The 14,098-nt window shown below is 41.6% G+C and overlaps 1 protein-coding gene across 1 annotated transcript in view; it reads left to right on the forward strand.

Annotated features, from left to right (window-relative positions):
• Window positions 1-6,256: 6,256 nt before the first annotated feature.
• tnrc18 (trinucleotide repeat containing 18) overlaps window positions 6,257-14,098 on the forward strand; it is a gene marked incomplete in the record, with an annotated part of 52,701 nt that continues 44,859 nt past the window's right edge. The window contains 2 exon segments of the mRNA XM_037688871.1: window positions 6,257-6,402; window positions 7,293-7,639. Of these exon segments, the coding sequence (XP_037544799.1) occupies window positions 7,432-7,639 (208 nt within the window).

Raw genomic sequence — 14,098 nt, forward strand, 5'->3', positions numbered from 1 at the left:
GTTTCAGAACCTCCATCAACTCAAATCAGATACTCAACATCTGCTCTTGGTTGCAGGTTCCTCAACAAGAGTTTGGTCTCATCTGACGTTCTCTGTTGCACTTTTGACATCAAAATCAAAGATTACTGAAAAATCAAGTGATACAAGTACTGTACATTTAAAATAACATCCTGGGGGCCAGAAAAGATGTCAACGAGGGCCATATTTGGCCCGCGGGCCTTGAGTTTGACACATGTCACGAACCCTGGACATCAGCTAAAGGCTGAAGTGTCCGAGTCAAACGTGGCAAATGTTCAGCAGAATCAAAACTTTTTTTGTGTTAAATAATGAAGGTAAAAATATGATGGAACGTCTTGTGACTCATGGATCACGACTTCTCTGTTTGTTACCACCACAGCTGCTCACGGAAAACAAGTTTGGGTCAGAAGTTGAACGGTCTTCGTCTGACTCTAGTCTCACTGGACTGCAGCTACAGCCCTATGACTGAGACGGGCTCAGGACAGATTCACCTGCAACAAATCTGGACCTCAAAGCCCCGGTGACATAAAGACTAAAGTATAAGCATTTGATTACACAAACTCCCTCGTGACGCTGTTTCACAAAATTAGAGCCCGTTCTCCAACGATTCGGGACATAAAACTGTAAGCAAATCCAAAACTTTTCAGAGAAATAAAACTTGCTCGCTGGAACAACTAAACTGAAAAAGATTTAAGACTGACGCAACGTGAGAATTAGTCCAGCAAACAGTTCAAACAGAGAGCTTACTGCTGAAGAAAATGCTGAAAAACAGCTGAAATGAGCTAAAAACATGCTGAAATGTATGGTAGTTGCAATGGAAGAACAAGCCAAAGTTAGCAGACGAAAGCAAAAAAACAAAAAAAAACATTTGCTGAATTATATTTAAAAAAGCAAAAATTAGAACAAAAATTAGCTTAAAAAAGCTGAAATTAGCAAAACATAGCTGAGAAGTAGCTGAAAAGGCAGAGGCTTAAACTGCAGGAAGTGGAAAGAGTTGAGAAGAGCTCCAAAAATGTAGAATTAGCTGAAAAAGCTACATTTAGCACAAAACAGCAAAATAGTTGCTGAAATAGCAGAAAACGCTTAAACTAGAAGCAAACAGCTGAAAGGAGCATAAAAAGCTGAAATTAGCAGAAAGATTTTAATTGGGCTGAAAGTAGCAGAAATTACTACAAAAAAACTTTAATTTATCTGAAAACAGGGAAATTAGCTAAAAATGCTAGCTGAACAGGTAGAACAAGCTGAAATTTGCAGAATAAAGCAGAAAGAACATTTTTGCCCAATTAGGCTGAAAGACGCAGAAATTACCCGAAAAAAGGCTGAAAATAGCAACAACAAAAAAAAGCAGAAAGAAACTTAAATAACAGAAGTGGAGCGAGCACATTTTTGCTGAATTAGGTTGAAAAAAGTTGAAAGAAGTGCAAAAAATGTGGAATTAGCTGAAAAAGCTAAAATGAGCATAAAACAGCTAAATAGTAGCTGAAATACTAGAAAAAGCTGAAACATGCATAAATAAGCTGAAATTAGCAAAAAGAAATAGAAGCACAAACATATTGTAGCAGCAAGAAAGGAGCACAAAACAGCTTAAAGAACAGCTGAAGGTAGCTGAAAAAAGTTTAAATTTGCACAAAGAAGCTGAAAAAAGTTTAAATTTGCACAAAGAAGCTGAACCAGAACAAAATGTGAAAGGAGCAGTAAAAGATTGTAAACAGATCTAAAGATTTGAAGGATGAAAAATGAACTCAGTTCATTTTCTATGAGGATAAAAAATGGCAGAAAAGGCAGTCCTGAAAAAGCTGAACGTTGTGATTTACGTTTTGTTGAAATAGTTTTGTAACTGCGCAACGAGGAAGATGCTGAAAAACATACAGAAGAAAAACGGATCACAACAGTGTGAATGCTTCATAAACATCCACACTGTTAAAAACGGTCGCAAATGTTTCGAGACATCCAGGAGACTCACACTTTGTCACTCCGGTGTCGTAAGAATTTTATACAAAGAACTTGCAGGACTTTATTTGCGAACTTCTAGGCTTGTTTTTATGTTAATATGTAAACTCCCAATGAATTTGGTCCACATTTCATTTTACACAAACATGTCATAAAATATCGCAATTCTGTCGCAGCAGTGATCTATCTGTGACTTTTTAAACCTGGTAATATTTTACATCTTCACATCAATACACCTTGAATTGTTTATTTGTACGTTTAAATCTTTTTTTTTTTATGTCTCTGCTTTTCTTGCATTTTTAAACATTAGCGACATGTTTTAATGTCGTTAACAACTTTCTCAATAATAGTGTCGACGCTTTTATCCACACAAAGACTAAACAAACGGTGGCTTTGTGTTTCAGTAAGAATAGTTTATTTAACTTATTACATAAATGAAAATATGTTCTAGGTGTATCCTTTTGTTTCCAATAAAATGATGGGTTCAAAGATTAAACATGTCGAGTTACACAAAGACCCACCTCAGAGGAGAAGCTGTATTTACATTAAAAAACAAGAAGGAGAAGATGAACCCTGCCTCCCTCCTCCTCCTCCTCTCCTCGGGCTGAAAAATCAACAATGAGCCCTAATTTGAAGGCATTGTCTGAATTCCCAGTCGGAGAGATTTGGAGAACAAAGGCCGGGCCCGGTCCCCTCGGACGGTTCGAGACATCGCTCTGATCTCCGCCTGGTAGGTCCCTCCCCGGGTCCCGTCATGGCTGACGAGGGGCGGCGACCAGACAGGTCAGCGGGGGTGAGGGTTCTCGTCGAGCGGACTTCCTCGGCTGGGTCCAAATGGACAAGAGAATAACGCAATGCACCGACCATTAACCGACTGCAGCGACGGCGTAACCGCTCCTCCTCCTCGTGCTGCATTTCTTTTTAGCCTGGGCTGAAGCCCCTCCCCCTTAGGAGGGTGGCCTTGAAACCGACAGACTGCGGTAGGCGGAGCTTCGTCGTGGGCCGCTTGAAACCGCCACGGGTTTTTTTTTTTTAAACCAACGTTTTTGCAGAGCGGTGTACTTCAAAGAAAACTTATGGATAATAAAAATTCCCCGGTCCAACTGTGCTAAGCGCGAGGAGGAACAGCAAGGTCATGCCGGGGGGGGTTAAGAGTTAACACTAAAAATGTCCCCTCCTCTCCCTCCTCATCTGAACATAAATATCAATTGAAGGGCTACGGCAATTTCCCTCCTCTTCTTATGCAAATATGCGTGTTTGTTCCCGCCTAGCCTTGGGATTCCACGCAAGAAGGACGCTGCGTTTTCTCACCTCCAGCCCTGCGGGTTTTTTCTTCTTCTTCATTTATATTCCGAAAAGCCTGGCTTTGTTCCCTGGAGGAGAGATAAGTTTTAAGAAATCAAAAACTCTCAGCCCCTTTGTGAAGGAGACAACAATGACAGTTGTTGGAATAATAAACACAGTCTTAATGATGCTAAATCACGCCTTGGAAAGAAGAAGGTAATCACCGGAAAGATTAGCATTTTATGCTAAAATGTCCGAGTGCTTAGTGCTGAATGACTGCTGAAATTTGATGAATAAGAATAAACTGTAGAAGAAGAACACTAGCTAATCTAAATGCAGCAAGCCAAAAGTTAACTCCAGCAAATGACAACTAAAAACTAAAATTAGCAAAAAGCCAGCTAAATGATAACTGTAGCAGAATTGTAACAAAAAGCTAGGCTAGTTGAAGGCTAATAGTAGCAGAGTGGCAACTAAAAGCCACTAGTAGCAAAAGGACAGCTAAAAAAAGTAGCTGTAGCAGAATAGTAGCTAAAAATGCAAAAGGCTAGTTAAAGGCTAACAGAAGCAGAATAGCAAAAAGCCAAAAGGCTAGTTTAAGGCTAATAATAGTGGCAACTAAAAGCTAATTATAGCAAAGGGAAGCTAAAAAAGTAGCTTTAGCAGAATAGTAGCTAAAAGCTAAAAACCCAAAAGGCTAGTTTAAGGCTAATAGTAGCAGAGTGGCAACTAAAAGCTAATAGTAGCAAAAGGAAGCTAAAAAAGTAGCTTTAGCACAATAGTAGCTAAAAGCTAAAAACCCAAAAGGCTAGTTGAAAGCTAATAGTAGCAGAGTGGCAACTAACAACCAATAGTAGCAAAAGGACAGCTAAAAAAGTAGCTGTAGCAGAATAGTAACTAAAAATGCAAAAGGCTAATTAAAGGCTAACAGAAGCAGAATAGCAAAAAGCCAAAAGGCTAATTGAAGGCTAATAGTAGCAGAGTGGCAACTAAAAGCTAATAGTAGCAAAAGGAAGCTAAAAAAGTAGCTTTAGCAGAATAGTAGCTAAAAGCTAAAAATGCAAAAGGCTAGTTAAAGTTAACAGAAGCAGAATGGTAACAAAAACCCAAAAGTAGCAATAGGCCATTTACAAGTAGCAGAGTGGTAACTACAAGTTTAAAATACAAAAGGCTAAAAGTGTCAGAACAGCAGCTAAAAACTCGGAAACAGATATATGAGAAATGTGCTTTTAAAGGAACTGAATTATTTTTTAATTTTGTTAAACATATTCACATATAAACTAAAATAAAAAGTATCAAACTTAAAAAAGCAACAATAGCAGCCATCAGCTAAACAAGCTGAACGTTTGGATATATGAATAGCTAAAAAAAAAAAGGTCACAGTATGCAGAAGTAAAACACAAGTAGACAAAAAATAAAAATCAAGTAAAAAAGTAATTTTTTAATAATGTTTTATTTGAAAGTGCTCTGTGCAGTAAACTAAGAGAAAGTAATTTATTAGTCCAGTTAATAATTCACTCTATCCTGGTGATAAGTGAACGACCCGGCCTGCTGCAGCTGATATTTTAAGGTTTACCAACCATAGCCTACTTTCTGCTTCTCACCTGCAGGTTTTTGCATAAATTTGGAAAAGGTGGGGGCTTCATTACACCGTCATTACTGCCTGTGGAAGACGGAGACAGGGAAATGATGCTGACTGTTTCTGTTAATTTGTTAGGCCTCTAAGCAAAATTTCTCATGGACGAATGGACGGATTGATGAATGTATGAATTTCCAGGATGTAATCATTAGACGTTGGTCTACAACTGATTAACGTTTGGAGGCAGCTCAGTTTGAGATGAATGCCACAGTTACTCAGCCCTAGCAGACACAAAAAAGGTTAAAATATTAGTTGAAAATGTCATGTGGTAGCATGGTACATACTCTGAGGGGTAACAGATCAAAGCTCTGTCATTTCTCAGCACAAGATGATCTATTAGTTTACAGCTCTGGCATAGAAGGCCTACATAAAACTACACGATAAGCTGCAACAAAAATACCTGCAGCAGCAGATAGCTGTAGCACTTCTAGTGCAGCCTAATACTTAATATTGCCGGGTTGATATTTTCTGTCAGAATAACTATCAAATGTAAAAATTGACAGTGGTTAGCTTTGTCGGAATTAGACTGTTCAGATAGCTCTGGAACATCCCAGAAGAGCTTAACTATTCCTTAACACACACAAACCTAAAAAAAAAAAAAGAAGAAGTAAAGAACGACAACTCTCTGTTTGTTTTGATCGTTCAGTTTTGGAAGGAAAGGGGACCTTGAAACTGCTCGGCCTCCTTACTCTATAATTGGTTTTATGCTGCTGGAGAGCGGCCAGATTGGGTTGGTGTTTGGAGGGGACTGTTGATTGACACTTATTTCAGCCAATCAGGCCGCGGTATGAAAGGGTTTGCGGTAGTGGAGGAGATGGGCGGAGCTTGTGAAACAATGCTGCGTTTCATTGCTGACTAGGATCTTTCTCTCTCTCTGCCCCCCCTCCAGTTTTCCCCCAGTTTACCTTCGGACCAGCCCAGAATGGACTACTCCAGTTATTCCAGCAGCTTTGATGGATTTTTGGAGAAGCGCTGGCGTTTTTAGCCCCCTCATCGACATTTCTCTCCAGTGAAGTAAGCGCTAAAAGGGCTTGATAATCTTCCACTTGTTCGCGCAACTAAAAAAAAAAGAAGCAAACGGTTTTTGAAACCTTTACATTTTGGGACTTTAAAAAAAAAAAAAGGGCGCGGAGGTTTTTAAGTTCGACGTGTTGGTTTTCGGTGGGCTTACCGACCCGGACTTTCGGAAAGGTTTCCTCGGGGAAAGTTTCTGCGTGTCTTTAATGGAGCCGTGAGAAAGTTTGAAACGTGGCTGAAATGCGGAGCTCCGCCGCCGCCTGCCTCTCCGTGCCGCAGGGGAGCTCCGCCGAGCCGGAGACCGTCCATGTAACTTACTTTTCCGACTCTCTTTTAACGCCATTAAAGGCAACATTATCGCCTGTTCTGAGAGGGTTTATTGTTTTTACTCGGATCCTGTAGCGCGTTTTCCTGCAGTTTTGGAGGTTAAAATAGCCACGCTGTTTTATTTATTTTGTATTTTTATCTAATCTTCAAGACATACCACGTCTAAACAGGTTGGTTTTGTATCTGCATCGAGCAGTACTTTAAAATTTGCTTGTGTTTTTACCCTTTTAAAGCAACTTTTTTTACATTGTTTTTGTGGCTTTGAGTACTTGTGCGTGTATTACTATCAGTTTTATCAGACGAAGTCGTGGTTTTGCTTTAAGTAACAAGCCAAATCTTCAGTTTTATGATATTAAGCGCTTAATTTAATGCGGTTTTATGTTTTTTTTTATTATTACGGTCGGAGTTTTTATTCACGTCGGGTTCTGGTTTCTGGGCAACACCGAGGTCCAAGACGGTGAAGTAACCCGGGACTAAATTTACATGTGCGGGCAACAAAACACCGCAAACTCCGCTGATTAATGACGCAGGGGGGGTTTCACCTTTATTTATTTTTAACTCGTTTGAAATGTATATTAGATGCGCTTTCAGTATTTATGGTGTATTGGTTTACACGCATCCACTCCGTCGACACTGAAAGAAGGGGATAAATAATTAAACCTGGGGGGTTTTAGGTGGTTTTCATGGCCCGGTCCGGGGAGGTTTTAATGGCGGGCAGCGGAGCCGCCGCTCGGCCGCTCCTCGGGTTGGCTCCCCGGTAAGCGGAGCTCCTCAGTCGGCTCACTTGGTGGGGCTGAAGCGCTGCTCGTACACCAAATTACTAAAAAATACAAATATAAGTAGTCGACGGTGCATTTTTGAGGATGTGACGGGGGATTTGATGAAGGGTCTCCGGCTAAGGCTCGATGTTTAGCTAGTTTTTGAACTGTTTTTTTTAACTGCGTCATTGAACACACGGGCCGCCTTTTCGCTAAAAACAAGAAAAATCCCGAAACTATCCAAAACGTTTCAACAATGTTCGGTTCTGTATCGAGTCATGCTTTCCTTTTTTGTATTTTAGGTCAGCAGAATGGCTGAAAAGGAGTCGGAATCGCCTGGTGGGAAACTAAAGCCATTAATATTACCATTATAGCCCAAACTGGGGTTTTTCGCCATCCGAACGGACGATTTTCCCTCAACAACTTTCCCCTCTGTGGATAATGGATGGCAGAGATTTCGGACCCTCTCGATCCGTCCACGTCCCTCCTCCGTTGCTGGCGGGGCTCGGGATGGAGCCTCACCGACACGGAGCGGCGGCCGCAGCCGGGAGGATCCCTCCCTCGCCCGGCCACTTGGGCGCGAGCCACCCGCCGACCCTCCACTCCGGGAAGTATCTGCCGTCGGCCATTAACCTACACGCACACCACGGTGAGTGCTCCATGTTGGGCTGCACGGGACGATTTGAGCTTGAAATTGCGCAAAGAAATGCGCTCTGGTGTTTTTTCCATATGTGGTCATAGCTTTGAATGTAGGTGCGGTTGCACGGGGAGCCACGCTTCCTATTTCGTTCAGATAAAAGGCTTTTAAGAGGCGTTTTTTGCACAAGTTTCACATCGTGTGGATGATTCTCGGGCTTTGCACTGTAATGGAAAATTACCTGTCTGTTTCCCACACGCGCACGGTTCTGGTTGTGGCGTTGCTGCAGCTCTGTGCGGGTCAGGTGGTCCTGGGCTTTGATCGCATGTGGATTATTGAAGCAGATGCATGTGTGTGTTTAACATCTCAGTGTTAACATTTGGCAGCGAGGACGTGAATGGTGACGTGAGGAATGACAAATCACTGTTTACCCCTCAGGGTGAAATGACGTGTGTTTTACATGAGGGAAGATACTCAGAGGGGTCCGATTTTATGCATTTTCTGCACCATCTGGACCCCCACCCCCCTCTGCTGCTGCTGCCTAATGGCAGATGTGTTTGTAAACAAATGTAAACTTCCACCATGTATGCAGGTATGTGCATCACCTGCGCATGAACTGAACACAGTAACGTTTGCCCGTGTTTAAAAAGACTAGGAAACGGTTCTGCTTGTTTGCAAACAGTTCTGTGGTTGGGTGAAGAGGAAGTCGGAGCACTGTCCTGTAAAAAAACAAACAAAAAAAAACCATGATGTAGGAGTAGGAAGAACAAAAAGGAAAGTCTGATTATTGCATCCTCGTAAACACAGGCTGAGATCATTTATCTGGTTTCTCTCTGAGCTACAAACTCGCAAAAATAATACTTTTGTGTGACTTTGGAGATGCGTAGGGGCTGCTAGTGTTCAAAGGACATGGCTCTGATGAAGCGTTAATTTGACACCCTGACAAAGCCCACACACTCTATTCACACACAAACATGAAAAGGTGCCAGCGATGAAATCAGCTCACAGCGAGGGGTGTTACGGTGATTGATGGGTGCATTGTGGCGGGGAGATGTACCGGGGTGCAATTTATTGCTGCTAGAAGAAGATTCCTGGTGAATATTCCCAGGCAGTAATCTTATTTGAGATACAATGTTTACTTGATAATCCTGCTGCTGCAGTAGCATGTTTCAGTGCAGATGACGTGATTTTTCTCTTGTTTTTTTTGCCCCCCTCCCTCCTCCTGCGGCTCCGAAAGGAGCTGAAAAGTGCTTGTGGTGTGTGCATACGTGCTCGTACAGAACGAACTTGAAGCACAGCCACGGGTGGGGGGATGTACGGTGGAGCTGACCCATCCACAGCCCAGATTGTGGAGTTTAAACTCACCTTTTTAAAAACAGGATCCATTTTCCCCCGCCCACACACGCTGACCTTCTCACACCACCACCCCCTGCACTCACAGTGAAGCGGACCGCGCTGCACGTTACAGGTCATTTAGCTTTACGACGCCCCTCCATATCGCATCCCCACACATTACGTTAACCACAACCGATTGAGATCTCCGTCCCACGTTTGTAATAACACTCTGCAGCCTTATTATGTAATAATTTCCCAGTAATTGCAGAGTGTTCGTGATGTGCCAGTTGAATTGCTGTGAATGAGCTCGACATACCGTGCAACTAAAGGAGCTGAGGCGGTCCTGGTGTCGTTTTCGTTGACACGGGTTTCGTGGGATTAAAAATGTATTTTTTTGTTTTTGTTGGCTGAGTTCTTGAAAATAGATTTGAGTGTTTACAGCTGCAGGCTCACCTCTTTACCCCAAGGAGAGTTTGTAATTTTTTTTTGGGATGTTGCGAAGCAGCTGTACTGTTTGTTTGAAACGCTTCATCAAGCTGCATTTAGTTTGTTTACATTTGTGCTGCTGATCTGATGCATTCTGCAGCAAATTAGGGCGTCTGTCCACCATCAAACTCCAGTTTCTGCCCAGCTCTATGGACATGATGAGGTATAGTTTGTGTTTAAAAGGCTGTAAATGGTCCTCTGTCTACTGGAGGTCTGCCGGTGGTTCCATCACCAGATTGAGGCCATCTGTCCTCTTTTCATCTGTGAGCAGCAACGGTACAATTCAGAGACTAGGCCAGGGACGGCTTCACTCTTAAACCGTGAACCGTCACAGCGTGTTCGGTAATGAATGCAACGCATCAAGAATTCAGAATTATGCACTCTGGTGTTGAGATTAAATAATTGAAGCTTTTAGTACTGTGAATGTCGGTTTTAATGCTAAGTGCTTTTTTCTTTCTGACTCTAAAGGTTGCTTTAAAAATCAAACAAAATGTCGCATGTGTTATTTTTTTTTTTTTGCTAATTATTCTTACTTGACCACTGTTGTAATAACATTGCTATTTTTTTCCTGTGTTGCACGAATTGGCTATCGGTCCGTTTAAGAAGTTTCAAACTACATTTTAAGACCAAGAGACCAAAATGTGAGTTGTTCCAGCACCTTGAGCTCCTTGAGCGTACCCTCAGAGGAGGAGGAGATGGGAATGAGATACATGTGGATGTTATGGCGATGTGGGAGAACGGAGGTCAACAGAGGCAGATGAAAACAACTCGAGACAAATGGGAGAGGAGGGCTAAATGGGCACCATCTGTAGGCTGGAAAGCAGTGTTTTGTCTTGGGAATGTTAAGGTGCTGCACTTGCAGTGTGTGTGTGTGTGAGAAGGTTGTGTGTGTGAGAAGGTTGTGTGTGTGCTTATTTCAGTTATGGCTAGGGTTTTCCCCTGGGACTGTGGAGAGAATAAAAAAAGATTTATCTTGACCGCAGCATATTCATACAGAGTTAGATGAATGTGGTAAACCTGCAGTTGTCCTTTCGTAAGGTCTCGCATGCGTGTGCACAAACGCACACACGGCGCTTGTGTGTAATAACTCTTGGAGCTCGCTGGCAAGGCCGGAGATATCTGCACCAGTTTGTCTTCCACACTGCTCGGTTGGTGTTTCCGTTTAAATTATTGTGACGAGTGTGTGTTTATATGCATTCAAGGCACATGCCCTTGCACTCACACGTGTGCGCGCGTGTTGGAGAGGAGGATGTGGCTCGGACATGTCCCTGCTCAGATTAATTGAATCCTTCAGGAGAAAAAACAGCCTCCTTAAGAGAATGCACAAGGCACTGGCCTGCTGCAATAAACCTGTCAGACACAGACAAACTACCGAACTGCACACAACACACAGCTGTCAAACATGAGTGATCGAATGGTGTGTGTGTGTGTGTGTGTGTGTGTGTGAGAGAGAGAGAACAAGCATGCCGCAGCATGCTGAAATATCCAAAGTATTACCTAAGTCATTCACTTAGCCAGAACCCTCCCTTTTAATGGAAACAACAGCCTCCAGCACATAAGTTCACACACACACAGCTCGTCTGTCCGTCCGGTCGTTGGGCTGCATGTTGAGTCTCTACATGCTTCGTTTCAGAAGCCAAATAATATTCTGCTCTGGGCTTTTAGTTGAGATAAAAAGCAACATAAAAGAAAACCTAAAGAGAGGTCATGTAACAGCATTTCTAATTCAGAGCTGCAACAATGACCCGTTTGAAATCACCAGAATTGAGTCACACACAGCGGAGGCTAGCTAGCTTGATCACGGTTTAGCCTTTTTTCTTTTTTTCAGACTCTTGGTCTGTTGTTGATTCTGATATTTAGCTCCTCATGAACCAAAGTTCAACCTCTGTGTTAGATCTGTGGGTAAAGTTGTCCCTACTTTCTGTGTGTTTTTGTATATGCATGTAACCTCCATGTCGGTGCCCAGCAACACGTGCCGTTTTGTCTGAGACACTTTGTGATTATTTTTTTTTTTTTGCGTGTGCACCTGTTGCGAGCGTGTTCCTGGCGTGTCAGAATCAGTCCTGCCACCCTCGACACAGGCTCGCTGCGTCTCCGCCTTGAAGCAACGTTTAGCACAAAGCTTCGTAGAGCAGGTTGGAATCAAAATGTTGGCTGGGTGCCTTTTTGACTGTTTGGTGAAGGTGGATAAGTTGGCCTTTGTGCGACTGGATTTAGATGGCTCAGTTCCATTGAACTGCTTCATTTGCAGGGTGTGCTGGATCACTGTCACACTCCTGTGGCTTACTGAGCCAGCAGTAATGTTATTACACACACACACTTTTCCTGTTTCCCATTCCAAACAAGCCCTGACTGCTCCTGCGAAAAAAGGCTTCTTATAATTGATTAATAAAAACAAAATGACCAGTTTTGTTGCATGTTATCATGTTTTAGCTTCAGAGTTTGCGTAGTTTGAAGTATTTTTTTTATTTTTATTGGCATATTGAACCAGTTAAGTGTCTCCTGGGAGCTACAGGATTGTTTAAAATTAGTTTTGTTTGCAGCAGTCATGCCATCCCTTTATTGTTGTGGTGGAATGTTTTTAACATGATGTAATATATTTACTACGTAGGTCAAAACTTTCTCCAGAGCTGTGGATCTCAGTGTGGTGGTGCAGTGTAAAAGCATTTTTTATCATGGTTACAAGTGGCAATTTGTACATTTTAAATAAATAACCAAGGCTGCAAATCTGTTATTTCTATTTAATAGATCAGTAGCTGGAAAGTCTGAGTGTGAACCACTTAGATCTAGATTTTTTTTAAATTTATTTTTTATCTGTGCCTTGTAGAAGTGCTGTTAACAGATCCACGGGGTAGCTGTAAAACATCACGCTGCATCTTAACTCTACTGTTTTTTGTTTTTCCTGACCGGATGCTATTTTCAACACAACCCTTGGGAGTTTATCCTCGTTATTTTTCAGTCCTCCTCCATCATGTAACACAAACATGTTGCCCCACTTTAATAAGTTTCCACCTGAAATGTTTTGGACGACCTCTGAGCAGCACATGTACCTGGAAAAAGCAAAAGATCCAATGTTTCCAAATACTTCTACTTTCTGAGTAGTAATTGTAAAGATGTGACCTGTGACTGTTATTAAAACCATAGTAGTAGCCACCTTTGTACACAAACACTAAGTAGTTTTACATAAACTTTTAGAATGGTCTGTTTAATTTAATTTCAAGTTGGAAAAATCAACTAGAATTCCTCTCAAAGTGGGACTTGGAAAGTTCCCACCAATGTTGACTTCAAATCTCACCACGGCTGCCTTAACCCTAAAAATTTATAATAGCAGCTATAATAAGCTGTTTATCCACTAGGGGTGCATCGATTTATCGGCCCCGATTTCCTTAATTTTGGGAAATCGGCCGATGCATGAAAAAACAATTTTACCATTTTTTTTAACAATTGTCTAAACTTCATTTATATTTCAGAGCACTGCCTCATGGCCAGTTGAAACAAGTTTGTGTTGTTCAAGGGTCTGTTTTTCAATATAATAATATTGGGAAATTGAAGGTGCATTGTGACCTTAACACTAGGGGTGCACCGATTGCAGTTTTCTGGCCCATCACCGATTTCTAAAAAGTCTGACTTGCCGATTCTGATTTTGGCCGATACCGATTTTGTTTTATAAGCGACACTGTCAGGCGTTATAAGGTCACAATTCACCTTCAATTTTCCAATATTATTTTGTTGAAAAACATACACTTGAACAATATCCTAGAAACAATACAAACGTGTTCTAATTGGCCATGAGGTAGTGCTCTGAAATATAAATAAAGTTCAAACAATTGTTGTTAAAACTAAAAAAATCGGCTTTTCATACAAGTATCGGCCAATTTCCCAAAATTAAGGAAATCGAGGCCGATTTATCAGTGCATCCCTACTTAACACCTGACAGTGTCACTTATACAACAAAATCGGTATCAGCCAGAATCGGCAGGTCAGACTTTTTTAGAAATTAGTGATCGGCCAGAAAACTGTAATCGGTGCACCCCTATTATCTACAGTTTAGTCAGTTTGCTACTGTCCATCCTCTGTAAGTAAACATTTGCAACAGTGTGTGAATAATAAACGCAGAAAGGTCCATTGTTACTGGCTTGTATTTCTAAAAAGGGTTAGCCGGGTCCCTGAACACAACACTTAACAAACCCCACTGCTTTTTCAACTTCTAGCTTAGAGAACAGTAAGTCGGGTGTCCTGGATCCCATCTCAGACTCCTTGGGTTCACTGAACGCATCATGACATCTTAAACAAACTGCAAAACCAACATATGCCTTGTTTTGCAACCAAAATGTTTTTGTTAAAGTTGTTAAAATGCTTTTATTTCCCCAAGCAGCCTGAAATGTAACATTTGTTTTATTCACCTCGTTTATCGTCACAGTTCAGATGTAAAATGTGCTGCTGCACTGATGGAGGGGAGTCCTGTCCTTTTTCTGTTAAATAATTTTTATCTGTTAAGCATTCTGTTCGTATTTTATTGATTACAGTAATCTGGTGTAATGCATATATCTGAGAGTTTTTATTACAAAATAGTATTTTGTATACTATTATAAGCTGATGGCCTTTTGCTGTGGGGGGAAAACAGGCCTAGCTCCTCAGTTAAAATGTGTT

Source organism: Nematolebias whitei, chromosome 15 (genome assembly GCF_014905685.2).
Source record: "Nematolebias whitei isolate Nwh7 chromosome 15, NemWhi1, whole genome shotgun sequence".
In the NCBI taxonomy this organism is placed as follows: Eukaryota; Metazoa; Chordata; class Actinopteri; order Cyprinodontiformes; family Rivulidae; genus Nematolebias; species Nematolebias whitei.